General features: G+C 43.9%; 1 protein-coding gene across 3 annotated transcripts in view; it reads left to right on the top strand.

Annotated features, from left to right (window-relative positions):
• Positions 1-18,362, top strand: part of LOC129380648 (venom metalloproteinase antarease TserMP_A-like) — a 62,028-nt gene that overhangs the window by 13,466 nt on the left and 30,200 nt on the right. For 2 of the 3 annotated variants that reach the window (XM_055062309.2, XM_072285122.1), the window contains 5 exons: positions 6,858-6,982; positions 9,039-9,116; positions 13,397-13,536; positions 16,211-16,257; positions 16,798-16,906. In XM_055062309.2, the coding sequence (XP_054918284.2) occupies positions 6,858-6,982; positions 9,039-9,116; positions 13,397-13,536; positions 16,211-16,257; positions 16,798-16,906 (499 nt within the window). The remainder of the gene's footprint in view (positions 1-6,857; positions 6,983-9,038; positions 9,117-13,396; positions 13,537-16,210; positions 16,258-16,797; positions 16,907-18,362) is intronic. The other variant, XM_072285123.1, reaches the window with a different exon arrangement.

The following is an 18,362-nucleotide window of genomic DNA, read 5'->3' as shown; positions in this document are numbered from 1 at the left end:
TGTTGCTGCTTTCTGTAGCCGTGCGCGAACCTGGAGGCGAGTGACCGCTGATGTCCAGATGCAGATGTCGTCGGCGTAGATTGAAACACTCACTGTTTCCGGTAGGGATCTGGCCAGCCCAAGAAGCGCGAGGTTGAAAAGAATAGGGCTTAGAACACCGCCTTGGGGAACGCCTCGGCATGTGTAGTGGTCGGTAGTCGGACCATCTTCCGTTCGTACGAACAAGGACCTTTGTGTCAAGTAATTACTGACCCATCGATATACTCGCCCTCCTAGTTCAACTGTCAGAAGTGCGTCTAGAATGGTTTGATGGGAAACGTTGTCGTAAGCGCCTTTCACGTCAAGAAAGAGCGCTACTGATAATCGTTTCCGAGATTTTTGTTGTTCCACAGATGATACTAGATCGATGACACTGTCAAACGATGAACGACCACGTCGAAATCCCGCCATACAGTCAGGGTAAATTTTATGGTGTTCAAGGTACCATTCGAGACGCATGAGGATCATACGTTCCATGAGCTTCCCGACGCAGCTGGCAAGAGCTATAGGTCGATAGGATGCCAGTTCGAGCGGTGACTTTCCTGCTTTTAGAAGCGGTACCAAGCGGCTGCGTTTCCATTCCTGTGGGACGACACCATCTTGCCATGAACTATTAAAAAGGCTGAGGAGTTCTCTTCGTGCTTCTCTGCCTAGGTGGCGCAAAGCAGTATATGTTATGCCATCGGGTCCTGGTGAAGACGAACACCTACATAGCGCCATAGCAGCTTCTAACTCTTCCATAGAGAATGGAGCGTCCATACTTGCATCTCGTGGGCTGGGGATGTTGCCTAGAGCCATGTCAGGGACTAAAACTGTGCCGCCGGCGACGTTCGCACAAAATTCCTCTGCGACGTCTATCTCGCGGCGGTTTTGATAGAGAGCAAGGGCGTTGAATGGGTGTCGTTGCTGGGGACTTGAGCAAAGACCCCGTAGGGTACGCCACACACAGGACAATGGCTTGCGGGGGTCTAGTGAGTCGCAAAAACATTTCCATTTTTGATCCGCTAGCTTATCCATTCGGCGTTTGATCTTCTTTTGCATGCGCCGAGCTTCTCTGAGGTCAAGAATTGACTTCGTGCGCCTGTACCTCCTTACAGCTCGGCGACGTAGTGCACGAAGCCTTTCCAATTCAATGTCATTCTCTGTACGCTTTGATGGATGTGTGAAGCAGCGTGTACAATCTTGCATAGCGTCTGCAATTATGTCTTCTAATCTGCGTGCAATATGTGTCTTGCATGTGTCTTCTACGCGATTTTGAAAGACTGACCAGTCGATTTGGCGAGAGACTACCGGTAATGCGGCGTCTAGTCCATCGATTTTCATATAGGTCGGAATATGATTACTTCCATGGGTTTCAATATCAGTGAACCACTGCACGCTCAAAGTCAGGCAACGTGACACCAAAGTCAAGTCAAGGCAGCTACTGTATGTAGTTCCTCGCAGAAATGTCGGGCTTCCGTCATTTAGAAGACACAGGTTGTGGCCTGATGCAAAGGATACTAGTGACCTGCCCCTCGAATTTATCCTGGAGCTTCCCCATATATGGTGGTGACCGTTGAAGTCCCCTGTTATTATCCAAGGACCGGGAGTATCAGCCATAATATCTTCCAGTCTTTTTCTATCAAACTGACTTGTTGGGGAAAGGTAGACGCCAATAAGAGTAAAAGACAGCTTCTTCTTTTTCACAGTAACACAGACGTATTGGTTACCGTCGTGTGGCGCTACGTGTTGGGAAAAATACGTAAGGTCCTTGCGAATGTAAACCAGAACCTTACTACTACGGACACACATGTTTGAAAGAAAAGATTCATATCCCGATAGTCGTATGGAGGCTGATAAGTTCGGTTCACAGATGATCAGTATAGGAAAATGGTTTGCAAATACGAACTGTCGGAAATCCGAAATACGAGACCTCAGGTCTCTCGCATTCCATTGGAATATGGAGGCACTTCTCACATCATCCCGGAACGATATTTGTTGTTGTCGATGAGCCATGGTTCTGCTGTAGAAGTTCTCAAGCACTGGACTTCTGAAGGCTCGCCAGAACCGGACTGATGGCATCCAGCACTTGCAATGCACTTCGAGCTGTCGGTGTCTGTAGCTTGTCCAGTAGAACACGAATAGCACTCACCAGAGAGCTGATCATAACAACAATTTGTTGATCTTGGTCCGCAATTTATCAGGAACAGACGAAGTGTCCCCTACTGTAGAAGTATCATTTCGCTCAGTAGGGGCATGTAGCTTCGGGAGTGCAGGCCACGCGTCAGCAGCCGTGCTGTTCGATGCACCCTTGTCCTTTGAGCTGACTGCGTTTGGCCTGGGCGGAAGAGTAGGTGGTAATATACGTGTGTGGTGTTCTGCAGAGGCTTTGGAGGCTCTTGATCGACGTCGGCGACGTGATCGTCGTCGCTTAATAGATGCTGCTGCTTCTCGGTGAGACGAGTGGTCTCTAACCATTTTCTTCAATATTTGCATTTCCTTTCGAATCAAAGGGCATTCCTTCGAAGATGCATCGTGAGGGCCGCTGCAGTTTGTGCACTTCAGCACACTGGCCTCGCACGTGTTTGTGGTGTGGGGCCCAGTGCAGCGAGAACAGACGGTAGTGTTATTGCACACACTACTCATATGGCAAAGCTTCTTGCACTTCCAGCACTGCAGCGGTTTTGGTATAAAGGGACGAACTGCGTGTCGGAAGTGGCCCACTTTTACGTGCGATGGGAGGGATTCGCCCTTAAATATGATCTTCACACACCGTGACGTGCCGAGACGAAACGCGTTTGTGATGATGGTGTTTTCCGTAGCTGGCTTGATTAAGATTGACAGATCGGAGTCGACGATTGTCTCGTCAACATCGTAAATTACGCCAGTACGGACTTGTTTGCCGAGCGGAATATAAGGGCGGACTTTCATCCCGCCAAGTTTCGTGACCTTGCGCAAGGAATCCTACACAGCCGCGTGTTCTACGTCAATAGCTAGCACGTTCTTACGAGTGTTCACCCTGATGTCTTTGATTTCGTTTGGAACCAGCGCCTCTAGATGAGAAGACACGGCTTGCCTGTTGAGGCGTCTCAGGTTGTCAGTGGCGAGAACTGGCGAGAACAGGATGGTGAGCTCCTCGGTATCCCGCGAAGATCTCACGGTGGACTCACTCGAATTCGATGATGCGCTGAGAAATCGTCGCTTTGCTTTACTACTCCGCACCAGCTCGAAGGTGTCGTCGCCAGAATCTTCACTGCTGACATAGTACTGTATGGTGTCGTCGCTGTCAGTGTCGCTCTCGGTGCCGTTGCGCTTCCTGGAGGCAGCCGCCGCGGGCACTGCCGAGCCCGGCGGACGCGCGTGAGGCTCCATCTCCATCGCAGTTAAGGAGGAAATAGCAGTCCACTAGCAAAGTCTAAGAAATTCACAAAATGAGTAGAACTGGAAGAGCCGGCGTTCTGCCTGAAAGACACTTCGTCTTCGTCGCCAAGAAAATATGTAGCACATACCTAAACAGTGTGCACTAAGTGTTACTGCTACGCCGAAAAGTTCTTTGAAGCTGCCTGTTTTTTTTTTTTTAGGATTGCGGTAGAATCTGCGATTTCTGCGCTAGGGCATGCGTGTTTGGTGGCAGCCAAATCCGTAATCATTAATTCGTAATTCATCCGTAATTTCTGTAATCATTGGTTTCCCTCTAGCAGTTCACCTCACGTGGCAAAAGTGGCTAAATCTTAGAACGGCAGCGTCTACTACTGCCCGACCGCCACGTCCATCAGATTGTCACGTCATGGGTTTAAGTAATGGTACTGTAAAAAAGACAATAACGCCCATTTAAACGCGTGACCCGACGATCCAATGGATGTGCCTGTAGAGTCATAATGAGGACGCAGTGCTTGATGTAATCCTGCCATCGTTAGGGGTGATTTATTTCTAAAGTGCTACACAAGCCAGACAAATAGCCTAGAGCTGAAAATAAAGTATAATTCTCGATCAGGTCTCCATCGTTAAATTATTAAATTATGGGGTTTTACGTGTCAGAACAACTTTCTGATTATGAAGCACGCCGTAGTGGGAGACTCCGCAAATTTCGACCACCTGGGGCTCTGTAGCGTGTACCTAAATCGAAGTACACGGGTGTTTTCGCATTTCGCTCCCATCGAAATGCGGCTGGCGTGGCCAGGATTGATCAGGTATCGACGCTAAAGAAAGCAAGATCCGTCTATACAGTGGATCAACTCGTTCTTTCAAACAATTTTGGAAATTCATCTACATTATATGTTAGTGCATCTTTTCATGATTATTTTTCATTAATTATATATTTCCTTCATATCATACTTAATTTACAATTACGTCGACCGTCTTTTCTAGCGTGGACACTAGTTAGAAATTCATAATTTTTTTATATATAGGTTGGCCTACACTGAAGATAGTGATGTTTATGGTGCCCCGTTGCAAATTTTCGATACGTTGGAGCTAGTGACATCCATACGGCAAATTTTTCCGGCTCTGCAACTAAATCTAGGTTCTTGAAGGCAGTAGCGAAGTCATGTTTAGCCTAAGACAAGTTTAGCCTAAGCACGCTCACTCCATTCTCCAAAACTGAGCCGTACCATTTGTTCACCTCAACATGTCTATTCTACGGGGCCACAGCCTTTATGGCCGTTTAGTGGAATGTGGTTTATATTTTATAATACAAGTTTTAAGGATGCCCGTACCTTTAGCTGTAATTTTTCTGCGACTGATTCTCGCTTTCAGCTTCACTGAGACCAGCATTTTGATACCTTTCGCAACTCCCCACGATGCTCCAATGGATGTGCCTATGGAGTCATAATGAGGACGCGCTGCTTGATGTAATCCTGCCATCGTTAGTGGTGATTAATTTCTAAAATGCTGCGCATGCCAGACAAATAGCCTAGAGCTGAAAATAAAATAAAATTTTCGATCAGGTCTCTATCGTTCAATTATTAAATTATGGGGTTTTGGAGGAATTATGGAGGCGCGCAAGGGGTGTCTATTAGAGGGCTCGTGGGACGAAAAATCCGATGTCCGGCGTTACGCCATCCGGCGTCAGGGCAAGAAAATTAATTGCCCCATGCTTCATAGGGACTCAAACCTCGACTTGCATCGTAGTCAAAGCCACTACCTGTGGTGTTAAGGTGAGCCTAATCAAGACCCAGGACCTTTGGTCGGAGTCAAACCCTCGACCTTTTTTAGGGTGGTCGAACACACAAGTTTTGGTGCTAATTAAGGCGCAGTTAAGTAAGGCACTCGATACACTGAAATCCTTGACGTTTGGTTGGAGTTGAATCCATGACTGGTGGGGTTGACTGAGGCACAGGTAATTAAATTAAGATAGAGGTAATTAGGACACTCGTACCCACGACCTTTGCTGGGAGACGAACCCACTTGTACGTATGGGCGAACCAGCCATGTCGAAGTTGCATTCCAATTGACATCGAGAAGGTCGAGAGTCGAACTCTCTAGTTTGGTGTTATTCAAGATGAAGTTATTAAGAGTCAGTTAATTAATATACAGTTAATTGCGGCACTCGGAGCCACTACATCTCGCGTTAACTTGGGGAAGTTGATTAATGGAATCGAACCAAAGCCCCAACATGTGGATATGGCGAACCGGCCATATGTAACTCACATTCCAATTGACATCGTGAAGGACGCGAGTTGAACCAACCACCTTTAGTGTTCATTAGGCGAACTTATTTATAATACGGGTAACTAAGATAGAGGTAATTAAGGTACTCGAATCCGCGACCATCAATGTTCGTCAGGACCCATGTATTTAGGACAGGGTTAATTAGGGTAGAGTTAATGAGGAGACTCGAGGCCACGACCTTTGGTGGGAGAAAACAAGTAGTAAGGAGTAACGCATTGCAATGAATTTGTGAAGTAATTTAATAAATGTCTTGTCAGTGCGCAGGCATTTGCCTTTGTTCTTTCTAGTACGTGTCACCTTTTTAGTACCGTTCTAGTACCTTTCTAGTGCCTGTCAATTTTCTGGCTATTTATTGTCAAGATGTTCATTACTGGCTTACGGAAAACCTTAAGCGACCTTAAATTTAGCTGTTACCGGCACGACGCACGTTGCGTGATAATCTTTTTGCGAATAGGGTCTGCCCGAGAAATCTAGAAACCACGATGTGACTCTGCACCCACGCGTACGGAATAGCAACGTCATGGAATAGCCTCAGTAGACATGTAATCTGTTCATCTGTCACTTCGTTATGCGGGGACGATAGAAGCAAGCGTGTTTTTTTTTTTTCGATAAGCAGTAAGCATACTGCGATTATTGCGCAGCGACATCTAGGAGACACGCTGCCCTGAACGTCATGTCGGAATTGAACAGCCGGCTTTCCCACTGAAACTGTCTCATGGGGCTGCTAACATTTTTCGAGCGTGTATAGTGACGAAAGTGGTTTTGGCGCGTAAAACCCCATAATTTTTCTACCCACCAATCATCCACTTTAATGTCAACCTAGCGCTACCCGACGGCAACTGGATTGTATCCTTCCTGTTGGAATTGTTTGTATTGAGTCACCGGTAATGTATAGATTAAACCTTTGGCAAGAACTTTTCTAGCTTAGCAGTACAACCGAGCGCGGTGTACCACAGCGATCAGAAACCTATGGTCACTGTGGTAACAAATGAGACAAAATAAAGAGGATAAAAACCATGAAGTTGCATGTTTGTGTCTTTGTTCTATTAATGTAGGAATCCTATAGAAATGGATATAAATAAATATAACTGTCAATATAGTCATCCCAATACATCTGGTTATCCTTCTTCTCAGACTGTAAGGGCACACATTTTTTCTTTATTCTGCAGGACCGACGGCTGCTACAATTGAGGCTGCCCTTGTCGTGAGCCACGAGTACAGTACCTTGTTTCCCACTATGACAGGCAACAAACACAAGGCCCTTATTGATTACTTACGCGTTTTATTCACAGCAGTAAGTATCTCTCTTCATATCAAATGATTTGATAATCCTCGCGTTCAAATCATAGAGACCCACAGTCATGCAGGCTGTTGGATGCAATTATTGGTGGGTTAGCACGTTGTTATGGTTGCGATTATCATTCGCGGATATAGATTCCAACTGAGGCTACATGGCAATGAAACGGAGTAAACAAAAAGATGGTTCACGGAGTGATTGTAAGCCTCTAATATAGAGTGTATTTCGGCCAATTGGTTATTTGGCACCATAATCTCTATATATAGCTGAGTTTTTATTGGGAAAAATCTTCAAGCATGGCCGTCGGTTGACAGTGATAGGTATTATTGGCACACTCCGCTGGTTCTTTCGATGCCCACCGGTGTCCGCCGGTGGCCTCAGTGGAATCTGAAAATCATTTCCGAAACAAAAATGGAAGGAAACTAAAATGATCAATGGGCTGAAAGCAACCGATGTTACTACGGATAAGTTGGAATTCCACCTCTTTGCCTCTCGACCGCTGTAGTGATGCTACAGTAGAAGAAAATAGCGATCCTTGAGGAAGCGATTGTCCGAGCAGCAGCGATTATTAGCTAACGCCCTTTCTGCAGCTCTGTACTATACATATACATATATATATATACATAAATGGAACCCGTGACATCGTGTACAAGCACGGCGCTTTCCCAGTAGTGGAATGAGTGCTAAATTAAGATTTCTTCTCGTACGTGCTTGCTTGTCCTTTGTGTCATGGCGACTATCTACTAGGGCCAATTGAGCCAGAAGCCGGTGGTTAAATGGATCAGAGAGTGAGAAAAACTTAAAAGAAAAAGTAAGTGAGGGTAAGGCAAGCAAGCCACGCGCGACGAAGAGACATTGCCGCCGGTTGTGCGGTTGCTCTAAACGGTAGCAGAAAATTTCAAAAGCGTAGAGGGAGAGGGAGTCACCAAAACGCTGCGAGAGCGTCGAGAGCGCTGCAAGAGAGGGCACTTTGCGCGCCTAGTTAAAAGATGGCGCCAGTTCATTGCCGCGGAAGTACCGGAGTAATCGAAGTGCTCTCTCTCGCGTTAGCAGCGTCTGCGAGTAAATGTACGCAAAATTCTCCGCTTGGACTCGTGGTGGCGCTGGTGGCAGTGGAGCGATAGTGTTCGTGTATATAGCATATAAGCGAACATTACGGAGCGTTTGCGTCACCATGCCAGCGCAAGAGGCGGCTTGCTACAGATGAAGGACGCCGCCTCTTGTGATTAAAGCCGCTTATATACTGGATACAAGTTCCCCTTCCTCCTCAATGCCTACCAGTGTGGCTGAGGGAATCGTTCATTGCTAAAATCTGCAGAGCGTCCTTTGTAATGCGCGGGACATCGCTTACAAAGAGAGGAACCACGTTCACGATTCTATTGCGCTTAGTATGACAGTGACGGAAGAACAACATAATATAACGAAGTGGGAGTACATGAAGCAAGCACTGGACTTACTTGCGCCCCATTGCTTCCCGTTTTTTGTTATGTTAGTTCTATAGTCCTCCCGTCAGTGTAATACTAAGGGCAATACGATCATGAAAGGCCACACACTAGTCTCGTTCGTTGCTGCACTAAAGGAACCAAGCACTGGGTACCGCCATGAGTATTTATAAGTGCCCCACCAGCTTCATCTTAAGCTCTCGCCTCAATTTCAATATAATGCCTTGCGCACAAGCCATTATCAGCATAGAGATACAATGGTGTAGAAGTAGTTTTCCGTTAGTGATTATAAGGGTAGGTTTACTTTTCTTGTAGCGGCTGCTTTGTTGGCGCCAGTAAGATTGGAAACAAAGAAATTTGCTGTTTATTCTGTTAGCTATAAGTCTTGCGCCGTGCTTTATTATGTAAATAAAGTTGCAACCAATAATAACACAGCAAGGCAAGGTTAAGGCAATATTCGGTGGCACTTCAAGAGATGTATACTTTGGCCGTGCCATGAGGAGGAAAATTAAGAAGTGCTTCAGGAGAAAAAAAAAAGCAAATTTAAATATAACAAGGAAACTAAAATTTTTATTTTGAATATATTACTTCTTTCTCGTTTTTTACCGAAGGTCAACACAATCCTTAGAAACACGGAGACAGATATCTTAGATCTGAAGCTCATTATTCTGGATATAGTTATACTCACGGTGAGTTTTCCAGTTACTGATATTTTTGCACTTCCCCATAGAGTAAAACAGGCGTCTCACACTAATAAATTGACCCTTTTTATCAGACAACCATTTTGCAAATTATAAGCAAACTGAACGCATTTAGCGATACCAACTGCGACCAAATTGGGTACTTCTGCACGACATTACCATAGATAGACCTGCTAAGTCAATATCATGGTTTTCCTTGCCGTTTCCGTGACAATTTTGTTGAATCTGTTACGGTAAGGTAAAGGATAATCGGTATTTTTTATTTCAGATGTAAGCGCGCGTCTAAAGATGTTGCAAGCTCAAAATCAATAATTTATTTAAACAGCCTTCGCTGATGCACTTTCTGTATATATTCAGTCTACAAAGGTCAAAACCGAAAAGGAACCCAATCCTTGTCGGATGCATATCTCTTTCGCGAGAATATCCTAAAGTCAGCACCATCCTTACAGAGTGTGGCTCTGATATTGCGGCAAAATACAATGTTGTCGGAGGTAAAGAAAAAAGCTTTATTTACATAGTTTGGAAGTATTTTTCTTTTGTTTGTGGTCGGCCTCAGCAGGACGAACCTTTGTTCATTCGTTCGCTCCCAGGCTAGTTCAGGCTATTCACCTACATTGATAGTCACCATGGCTGATGTACGCACATTCCTTTCCTGAATGCTGTCTTTAATCAGTTGAACAGTTTATAACCTTTCGCTAAAAAATGTAGATTATTTGACATATAGTAGTTGTAAAACATAAGAATGGTCGACAAAGCTATTGGAACAAGTTTATTGAGCATCGCAAGCGTTCGTATGCGTCAAAAAGACATGAAACAAATGAAAAATGCACACGTAGTGCTACGTGTGCATTGTCCTTCTTATTGTCGTTGCCTGCTAGGGCGTTTTTAAACGCTTCTCATAAAAATGTTAACAAATTGCACCTTCTCATGTTGACAACGCATAAATAAATAAAAAGTAAATTGCTGTATGCTTTGAAAACGAATAATGTAGCCTAAGTTTTCAGCTGCTGCACCACTCAAAGTGACGCGGACGTCTTCTTCGACGATAAAAATATTTTTGTTTAGTACAGTTTTCACTATGGTGCCTTCGCTGGCGCAAGTAGCCTCACTTAAATCACGGGAGTGTTCTTTTCTTTGCTCTTGCATGCGGAAAATGTCGACCATCTTTTGCTACGTTGGGTTTTCCGAGATCAGTCATTGCTGCACGTTCCTATCCTGAGTGCCCAAAGTGATTCGGCTGTGCAACATGCGATCTTCAAGGTCCCCAGATTTGTAATTGTTTCCCAGGGATGCATTTCTGTCAACCAGTCATTAAGCTTCCGGCCTTATCCTTTCAGTTCCTTGAATCAATACGAAATTCTCGCATTGGTATGTTCTTAGGCGGGCTTCTAATGCTCCTCAAACTTCTTAATGAAAACTTCAAAAAAATTTCTGTCCTCGTCCTTCCTCGAACATGAACTTACTCTATCACTGCTGAGCTTGTTTGGCTATGGTAGCTAGCAACGTGGCTGCTTGAACGTATTTTGACTGCTTGTTCGATTGCGTAGCCGAGGTAAACACCAGAAACTGACATTTGAAAGTCTCGCCAGCAATCCAAGGGTCGTGCGATGCGCCCATGGGCTTCGCGGATGACAACAACGCAGACACCATCGACATCTCGGCCGTACTGGACCATGCAGCCAGGTCAGCAATTGGGCGAACAAGTTTATTGCGGTTGAGCAAGTTACATATAATAGGAACCAACGTGACGTAACAGATCACATGATTACGGGTGCTAGGTGGCGTCTGCTGATTCAGCCGTGCTACACTTGGTCGAACCTGTATTTTTTTTTACAACGAATCTGTTTATGCGGAACCTGTGCCATGGTTGTCGGACTGCGCTAATAAGGAGCCAAGACACCTAGCGGGAGAGGAAAAGCGGAGCTGAACCGGGGAAGGTGGTTGTAATGACCCCCTTCCCCCTGTGAGAGTGCTATCTTATATGCGAATTTTATACGGTTGTCACACTGTGAATTTGTCACACGGTGAAGCCAGATCGGCATCGAATTTATTGACGACTGATTCCACCCTGCCGCGAAACAAACAAATGCTATGCTGGTGGTTTGCGGCCAATGAACAGTGCGCAGCGATTCAAACGCGATACTAGGAGTGCGTGGCTGCAGGCACTTCTTGCTGGCGCAAGAAGTGCCGGAGCCACGTCAATCATCAACCAATCCAACCACTCGTCAAACAGATTGCAGCGCCCGCAACTCCAGTGGCGGGCATTCCACGTAATAGACATAGCTATGTATTAGTGGTTCCGCACATTCCATCCCAGCTACAGCTATGGGAAGACCACGAACAGTGCGTACTTCTGAGGAAAAAGCTCCCTACCGTGAGCGGCAGCCAGAGTTGGCTCGTGGACGGGCTCGTCAAACACAGACACACATAGACTGAAATCTCACGCGCAAAAACAAAAAAAGAACACAGGAGTAACCGAAAAAAGCACTCTTAAAGCATGATCATCACGCGAAGCACGCAAAAGCCAAAATGAGGTGAAACAATAGTGAAGCAAAAATTTACAATATTAAATGCTTGGGAAGTTTGACTTCTTTCATGGTGTAACACTCGGTGTAACTAACGCAGCTTCACTGTTCGACCGTCTTCACGGACTGGAAGTGGCAGTGATTTTTATCGTAGAAATTTAATATGTTTTTTTAGCAGTACCATCAGAACATGTACGATATTTTCGTCAATCTACCTGGCCCGTGCTTCATTAATGTATTGGCAATATATCAACTAATTTAGCTCAAAAGAGGAATATATGACTTCCAAACGCTTATGGCTGGAATAAGGGCATGCGGCGTATAGCTGCTTTTCTATTACTGAAAGTGATCTGTCGCGAGACATGCCTTAGCTGATAAGCTAGAAATATGGCAGAAGGCACGAGCTGGTCGTAATATACATTTTGCTATGGATGCAGAAAAGTATCAAGTACATTTAGTGCATAAGATTTTTGCCTCCTTTGAGCATGAACATTGTAAGACTCCCATAAAGTAAAATTCAGAGAGACAGAAGGGAAACATTGGCTGTTAGCCGTGTTCAAACGCTAAATTTTTATACAGAGCACAAGGCAACTTCAACTTTCAGACATGAAACTTCACCTTTTCGGTCTTGTCCACTTTAGCTACTACATCTACGGCATCCTGGTAACTCTTTAATACCGGCTGTCCTTAGTCAATGTTGCCTAGAAGTATAAGTACACTTGAGGACATTATACGATTGGCGCTGCCTGTGTGTTGATGCATGTTGCACATATTAAGAAAGAGAATTTCTTCACGGTCCACAAATGTATTTCATAATTTTTATTTCGTGATACTCCACCAAAAGCAATTTGGACAACTTGGGCCTATTCTGGTTATTTTTTCGTAAGAAAAATGCAGCACACGAAATGTAAAATATACGGTATGACAACGGCTGCTCGCGCCTGCGAGAGCTGTTTCATACGTAAACATCGTCACCTGTTGTTGCATGCACCTGAAGGAAATTTAATATCTGGTCTGCGCTTTCTGTATTAGTTGAAGGTCCGCCCCGAATGATGGTGGTGGTGTTAATGCGGCTTTGGATACCTGCGCGATATTCTATGCGAGTATAACCGGGTTTACGTCTCTGTGCACTGCAATCACTGGCGCGTGGACTCGTTGCCGCCTTGTGAGTAATAAATTTCGCGTTTTCATTTCCCCCGAAAAAAGTACCGCATAACACCAAGGTTTTATAAGATGGTCTTATTGGTCAATTTGCTACGTCCTCCACAAATTTCATTCAGCAGAATACGATTTTTATATTTCCCTAAAACTAGAGAGACGTGTGCTCTTTTTCGTGCCTATCCTCTGCACCTGATTCAAACTACTGGCGCCAGTCATATAAACATTTCGTACGTAAAGCCATTCTTTTATGCTACACACCCATATTCTTTAGCTTTTCATAACGAGCGTGGAAATTTTCTCCTGCCGTGAAATTATCGGGATGAAAATAATGATGCGGGAACAAACTTGTACATTCCAACGTTATATAAAATATATTTTTTCAGTTCAAGACAAATAATTGCTTCATCAAAAATAAAGCAATAATTATTCTTATTTTAATTATAATAACAAAAATAATGAAGCTGTGTGTGCTTGGGCTACGTTATACGCAAGTATTTTTATGGAGTTGTAGCACTAGCACAACAGTAGGATATCTCTAAGTGAGATGCATACTTTATAAGGCCTTTATTTCTTATTTTTCAGCCATACACTGAAATACTCGATCAGAAATATGAAAAGAAACCTAACTTAATTGAAGCAAGCTCACCGGATGCATTGTTCAAGTTTATGACCGCTAATGAGCACTTGTTTGGTGGAGTAGATCTGGTATACTACTTGAGCAGGTACGCCAAAGATTCTTCTGACGTTCGCTCCTCTTTTGTACTGCACAGCAACAAGCTAGTTATAGTGAGTTTACACCAGAACGAGCTCGCACTTTTCCGTTACAGCGATTAACGAACGCTCATCATGATGTTCGAAAGGAGAACTTTTTTTTTATACAGGCAGCCTGCTACGGTAAACTTGTGTGAGATGAAGCGGCGCTTATACACGCAGCAATTTCATCACAGTACCATCTGCGAAGTGACAAGTCCTTGCACGCAAGGGCCTGTTCCTGTCCTACGTCCCTACGTCCTACGTCCCGTTTTCAGTCAGTGACCTATCTGCTGCCCCATCACTAAATAACCATTTGGGCTTGACGTCTGCCGAACTATGGCTCAATGAATGAATTTATTATTCATTATTTGTTTTTAAAGGATTGTTCTACACCCGCGGCTGCAATACCAACAAATACTAGTTGAATACTCATACAAGAAGAACGGGAAGCTCCACTTCGTAATGGCACATCGTTGTAAAAAAAAAAGACACTTGCCTACGCTGAACAACCGTTCTTCTGCCCCTAGGTAACGACACCCTATTTCGAAACATTGTGTGTAGAGTTACGCCTGCCCTACGTTTTCCATGTCCAATATACAAAGCTCCAACTGCCTAACATGCGCGAATTCTATTTGAAGGTGCCCAAAAACACCTTCCTCATTATTCATATAAGGGCTTTACTATTGAAGGACGTCGCCTTACGAATTTCCTGCCGCATTTTTTTTTTTTCACGTCCTAAATGCATATCGGAGTTAGATGTACTTAACCCAACAATGAACGGCTTTCTTGGTCCCTTCGTTTCCCCGAGCGCACTGGAAGCTACACAGGGAAAGAGGTAAGTGAGCAAGGCTCCACCCAAAAGTTGAACGTCTCACTGAGGTGAGGGCTCATGGCGACACCCCATAGCGGGCGCAGCATAAGCGCTGCACAGCACGCCGCTGCTGCATAAGACGCCATGTAGCTACGCGCTACTGAAGTTTGTAGACCGGCCATGAAAGACGCAATGTTTTCTCTGTCTTTCCGAGATCACAGTCACATCCTTTTTTTTTCGTTCAATTTCGTCAACATTAGCAATACTGGTATTGCAGAGAATTCTTTTCGCGACCACAAATTCAGCCAATAGCTTTTGGTGGGCCTCTATGCTTTCGATGGTGATGTTCAGAAGGTGAAAGCAAGGAATTTTTCCCTAAATATGACGTGTGATTAGAAATTCCCTGCTGCATGCATTGCAACTATATTTGGCTCAAATGTTAAAGAAAGCCTCCTATACATATCGGCAACGCTTTTCTTTTTACAATGTTCTAAAGGAGTTTCAGCACCCCTCTAACATTACCTGTCTTGTGTTGCAGCAGAGACTTCTTTACATAGATTGCATTTCTATCGTTCGAAAGTTCTTTCTGCGAATAGCGCTTTATTGTCAAGCTGCTCAGCCATCTTAGCATTAGCATAGAGCCACCGCAACTATGCGGTAATTTTGCAAATATAGTAAATTATATGCGTACTTTATTTATCAAGAGCATAAATATTGCAACTTAACATAAGAGAACTAGTTATCACAATAATATTTGCTTACGCAGAATTACCAACGCAACCATACTTTGACGTTATATACCCGTTTATATCAGCCCGAATCCTTCCAATATTTTCACACCCCTTCGATTCTTCAATTTCCCCATTGTATGCGCTAATAATCCTTACATGTCAAGCGACGAGAAATTTACGAAATATGCAATACGGACCTGCTTTGTACAAAACTCACACAAAAGATTTAAAAATGTTTCCTAAAGAGACAAGATGTAAATATCTGTCCCGTGAGCTGCAATTTAAACGGCCAATTGAAGTGCTTAGCTTAATTGATGTATTTCTCTAGCGCTTTGCTTTTTTACCATTGTTTCGGTTTCCGGACAAAAAAAATAGTTTCTAAATTCTGCAGCCTTATCATGCTAGTGTGCTGAAAAAAAATTATGCGAGCCTGTAATACACCGCTTCTGCCTTCCATCAATCCCTAAACGTTACAAATGTACGGTAATTCCGCTGTCCTTTTGTTGCTGCTGATTTGTTAATACACTCATTGCTTGCTGATTTCTATTGCTACTATTTTATTTCAGCCTTTACCATACATGTATTGGCTTCGGGAACGTGGGCTGTCACATTGTTCTATAATTGCTTAAAGGTGTGGCTCACGGATGTTAATGTTTATGTAATGTTACAGCAGGTAACCAGAACTAACCTTCTGCTCAAGCAGGCAGATATTCGGAAAGGTAGAGAAATATTCAGAAAGGTGCTTATAGGTGGAGTGAAATATTCAAAATACGGACTGAGTTAAACATTTGTAAGCTCTAAACTCTGCCTTGATGTTAGGTCCAAATACTACTTGGGTCTCAATTAGTTCAGGGCCCACATTAGGTTCTCGTCGTTAGCACCCGAAACATTGTTTAAGCAACACATTTCAATTGAAGTGAAGGCTGTGTTATTCAAAATCAAATTGCTCGAGGTTCCCTAATGTAAGTATACCAAGGTTGATACCTATAATAGCAAGCATCCTATTACAGCACCAGAATAAGCATCAATTTTCTCTACTTCCTAAGAAGCAAAAAAATTGTGCGTGGTACGATTTCTACAGTTTCTTAATAAATCGCACAGGCACAACTATGCAATGACTTTCGAAGGCGGCTATCACGAAGTGAGAGGTGAGTATTTATTTTATTCTTACACTATGTTATGTTGTGAAAATTATTGCTCAATGTAACGTTTGCCAATAATTTATTCAATGAAGGGGTCGCTAGTGTATATTAAGCCTGCTTTCACATGGTCATATGGGACGTTAGAATATATATGAACGTAGCGGATATATATCGATACCTCATAAATTCAAATGATCATATACGCCCTGTCCCGAAGGATATCTGGGAACATACGGGTAAATCTATGAGGTCCAGAGTTGTTCACATCGTGATTATACGGACTGCGATAGGGATCGCCAATTCTATTTGCTATAAATCTAAAAAAAAAATATAAACCTTACGCCCGCGTAATAAAGCTCACGTTAGCAAATGGTGCGACGTAAAATGTCTTCCTAATGGTGACTAGATAAATTTAAGACATCCTGCTTTAGCTTCTTGAACTAGTTCACAAGGAACTACGCATTTCCTTTTTTTGCGTGTGTGTCTATGGGTATGCTCGCTTTCATTGTGCATTTCCTTTTAGCATATGTTTTACCTTTCTTCAAGGAATGGCGTATGCTGGTTCAGCTTGCGGCGATTTCGCTGGTGCTTTGGTTAGTGACGACGCCACCACCATGAAAGGCATGACAACTATTGCTCATGAAACACTTCATGCGTAAGTATACATCTATACATCTAAGTTATATGGCTCTACATAGACGGTAAAATTTTTACCCAACGTACCAGCATTTATCTTTAAGGCAAAGGTTCCTGCTAATGGGTGCGTTTTTGCAAGTATGCTCACACCGCAATACTGAACATAGACAGGAACACTTCCTTTTCCTCTTCCATTGACTTTTTTCACTTCTGTTTCTCCTGCTGCTATGTCGGAAGGGAGAGGGGTGAAAACATGCATACTCTACTAGGCAAGGTCCGCGGTTATGGAAATAGCAACGTAAAAAGGCATGTATCGATTGGAGTATATAAGACAATTGCAAAGAAGTCCCACTCGTAGTCACCGTAATGCTCTCTGGCTGGCTGGAATTTTGCGTGCGCGCCCCGCAAAAGCATTGCAGAAGCTTCACTGCTTATATAATAGTCCAGAAAGGAGCTAAAGCCGCGACGCAAAGGGTGCGGAGAGCCAGCGCAGTAGGAAAACAAATGAAAAATATCATCGCCAATCTTCACTCGTGGCAGCTTGCGTACTTGGAAAAACCGTGGTAGATGAAAAAGCGACGTCAGAAAGCATGCCTCGTTTGGGGTGTCTTCAATCAAGAAAACACTCATACTCGACAATACAGCGGTTGTGGACAAAGTGGTAAAATTATAATGCCAAGTTGAGGTACATTACGTTTCTGCTACTGCTGAAAGAAAAAGAAACACCCTGCAAGTTTGTTCATGCGGAGAACTGACGCAGCCCTCGTAGACGGAAAGTCGCAATAAAACACCGCAACGCAGCACTACACAAGCAGCCGTCCAGGAAATCGACACTTCACCCAAAATGTGGTGCGCCTTGTCAGGCAATGAAAGTGCTAGCATTCTCGAATGCTGCAAAAAAATGCCGCTGAAAGTCGCACTCAAACACGTCTCACTAGAAATGAAGCTTAGAACAACAGAAAGCTGAGATAGTTGGTAAGGATTCATTATGCAAAAAAGAAGTGAGGCGTGCAGACAGGACACAAGAAGGGAGAAATGGACAACACGAACGCCTACTATTAACTGACTCTACTGACTTTTGCGTCAAGTTGATTAAATCAGCTGGCATGAATGAGTAAACAACTACTACGCTGTTAACGTCTACGAAATGTATCCGTCCCAAGGCCGATCCATCAATGGTGTACAGGCATACCTATTTTTTTAGTGGCTGAACACTATGCAATCAGGCTGGCGTAACAGAGAATCCCACGGGCTTTGCTGTTTTCTGCATTGATACATAAGAAGGGCAATGTCATCAGCAATTTTGCTGATACAGTACATAAACAGAATTACAGATATCCACTGTACCCAGAGCCACCACGTTACTTTCATTCGAACAAGTGATGCACAGAATACAGACCCTCATTCTATAACTAACGCGAGGTTAGACGGTCCTTGCAAGGCGTGACCCAGGAAAAAGCGGTAGGAGAAGATGG

The sequence above is a fragment of the Dermacentor andersoni genome, chromosome 10, assembly GCF_023375885.2.
Source record: "Dermacentor andersoni chromosome 10, qqDerAnde1_hic_scaffold, whole genome shotgun sequence".
In the NCBI taxonomy this organism is placed as follows: Eukaryota; Metazoa; Arthropoda; class Arachnida; order Ixodida; family Ixodidae; genus Dermacentor; species Dermacentor andersoni.
Note: the sequence above shows the minus strand (reverse complement) of the source record. Positions and strands in the feature narration are given on the sequence as shown.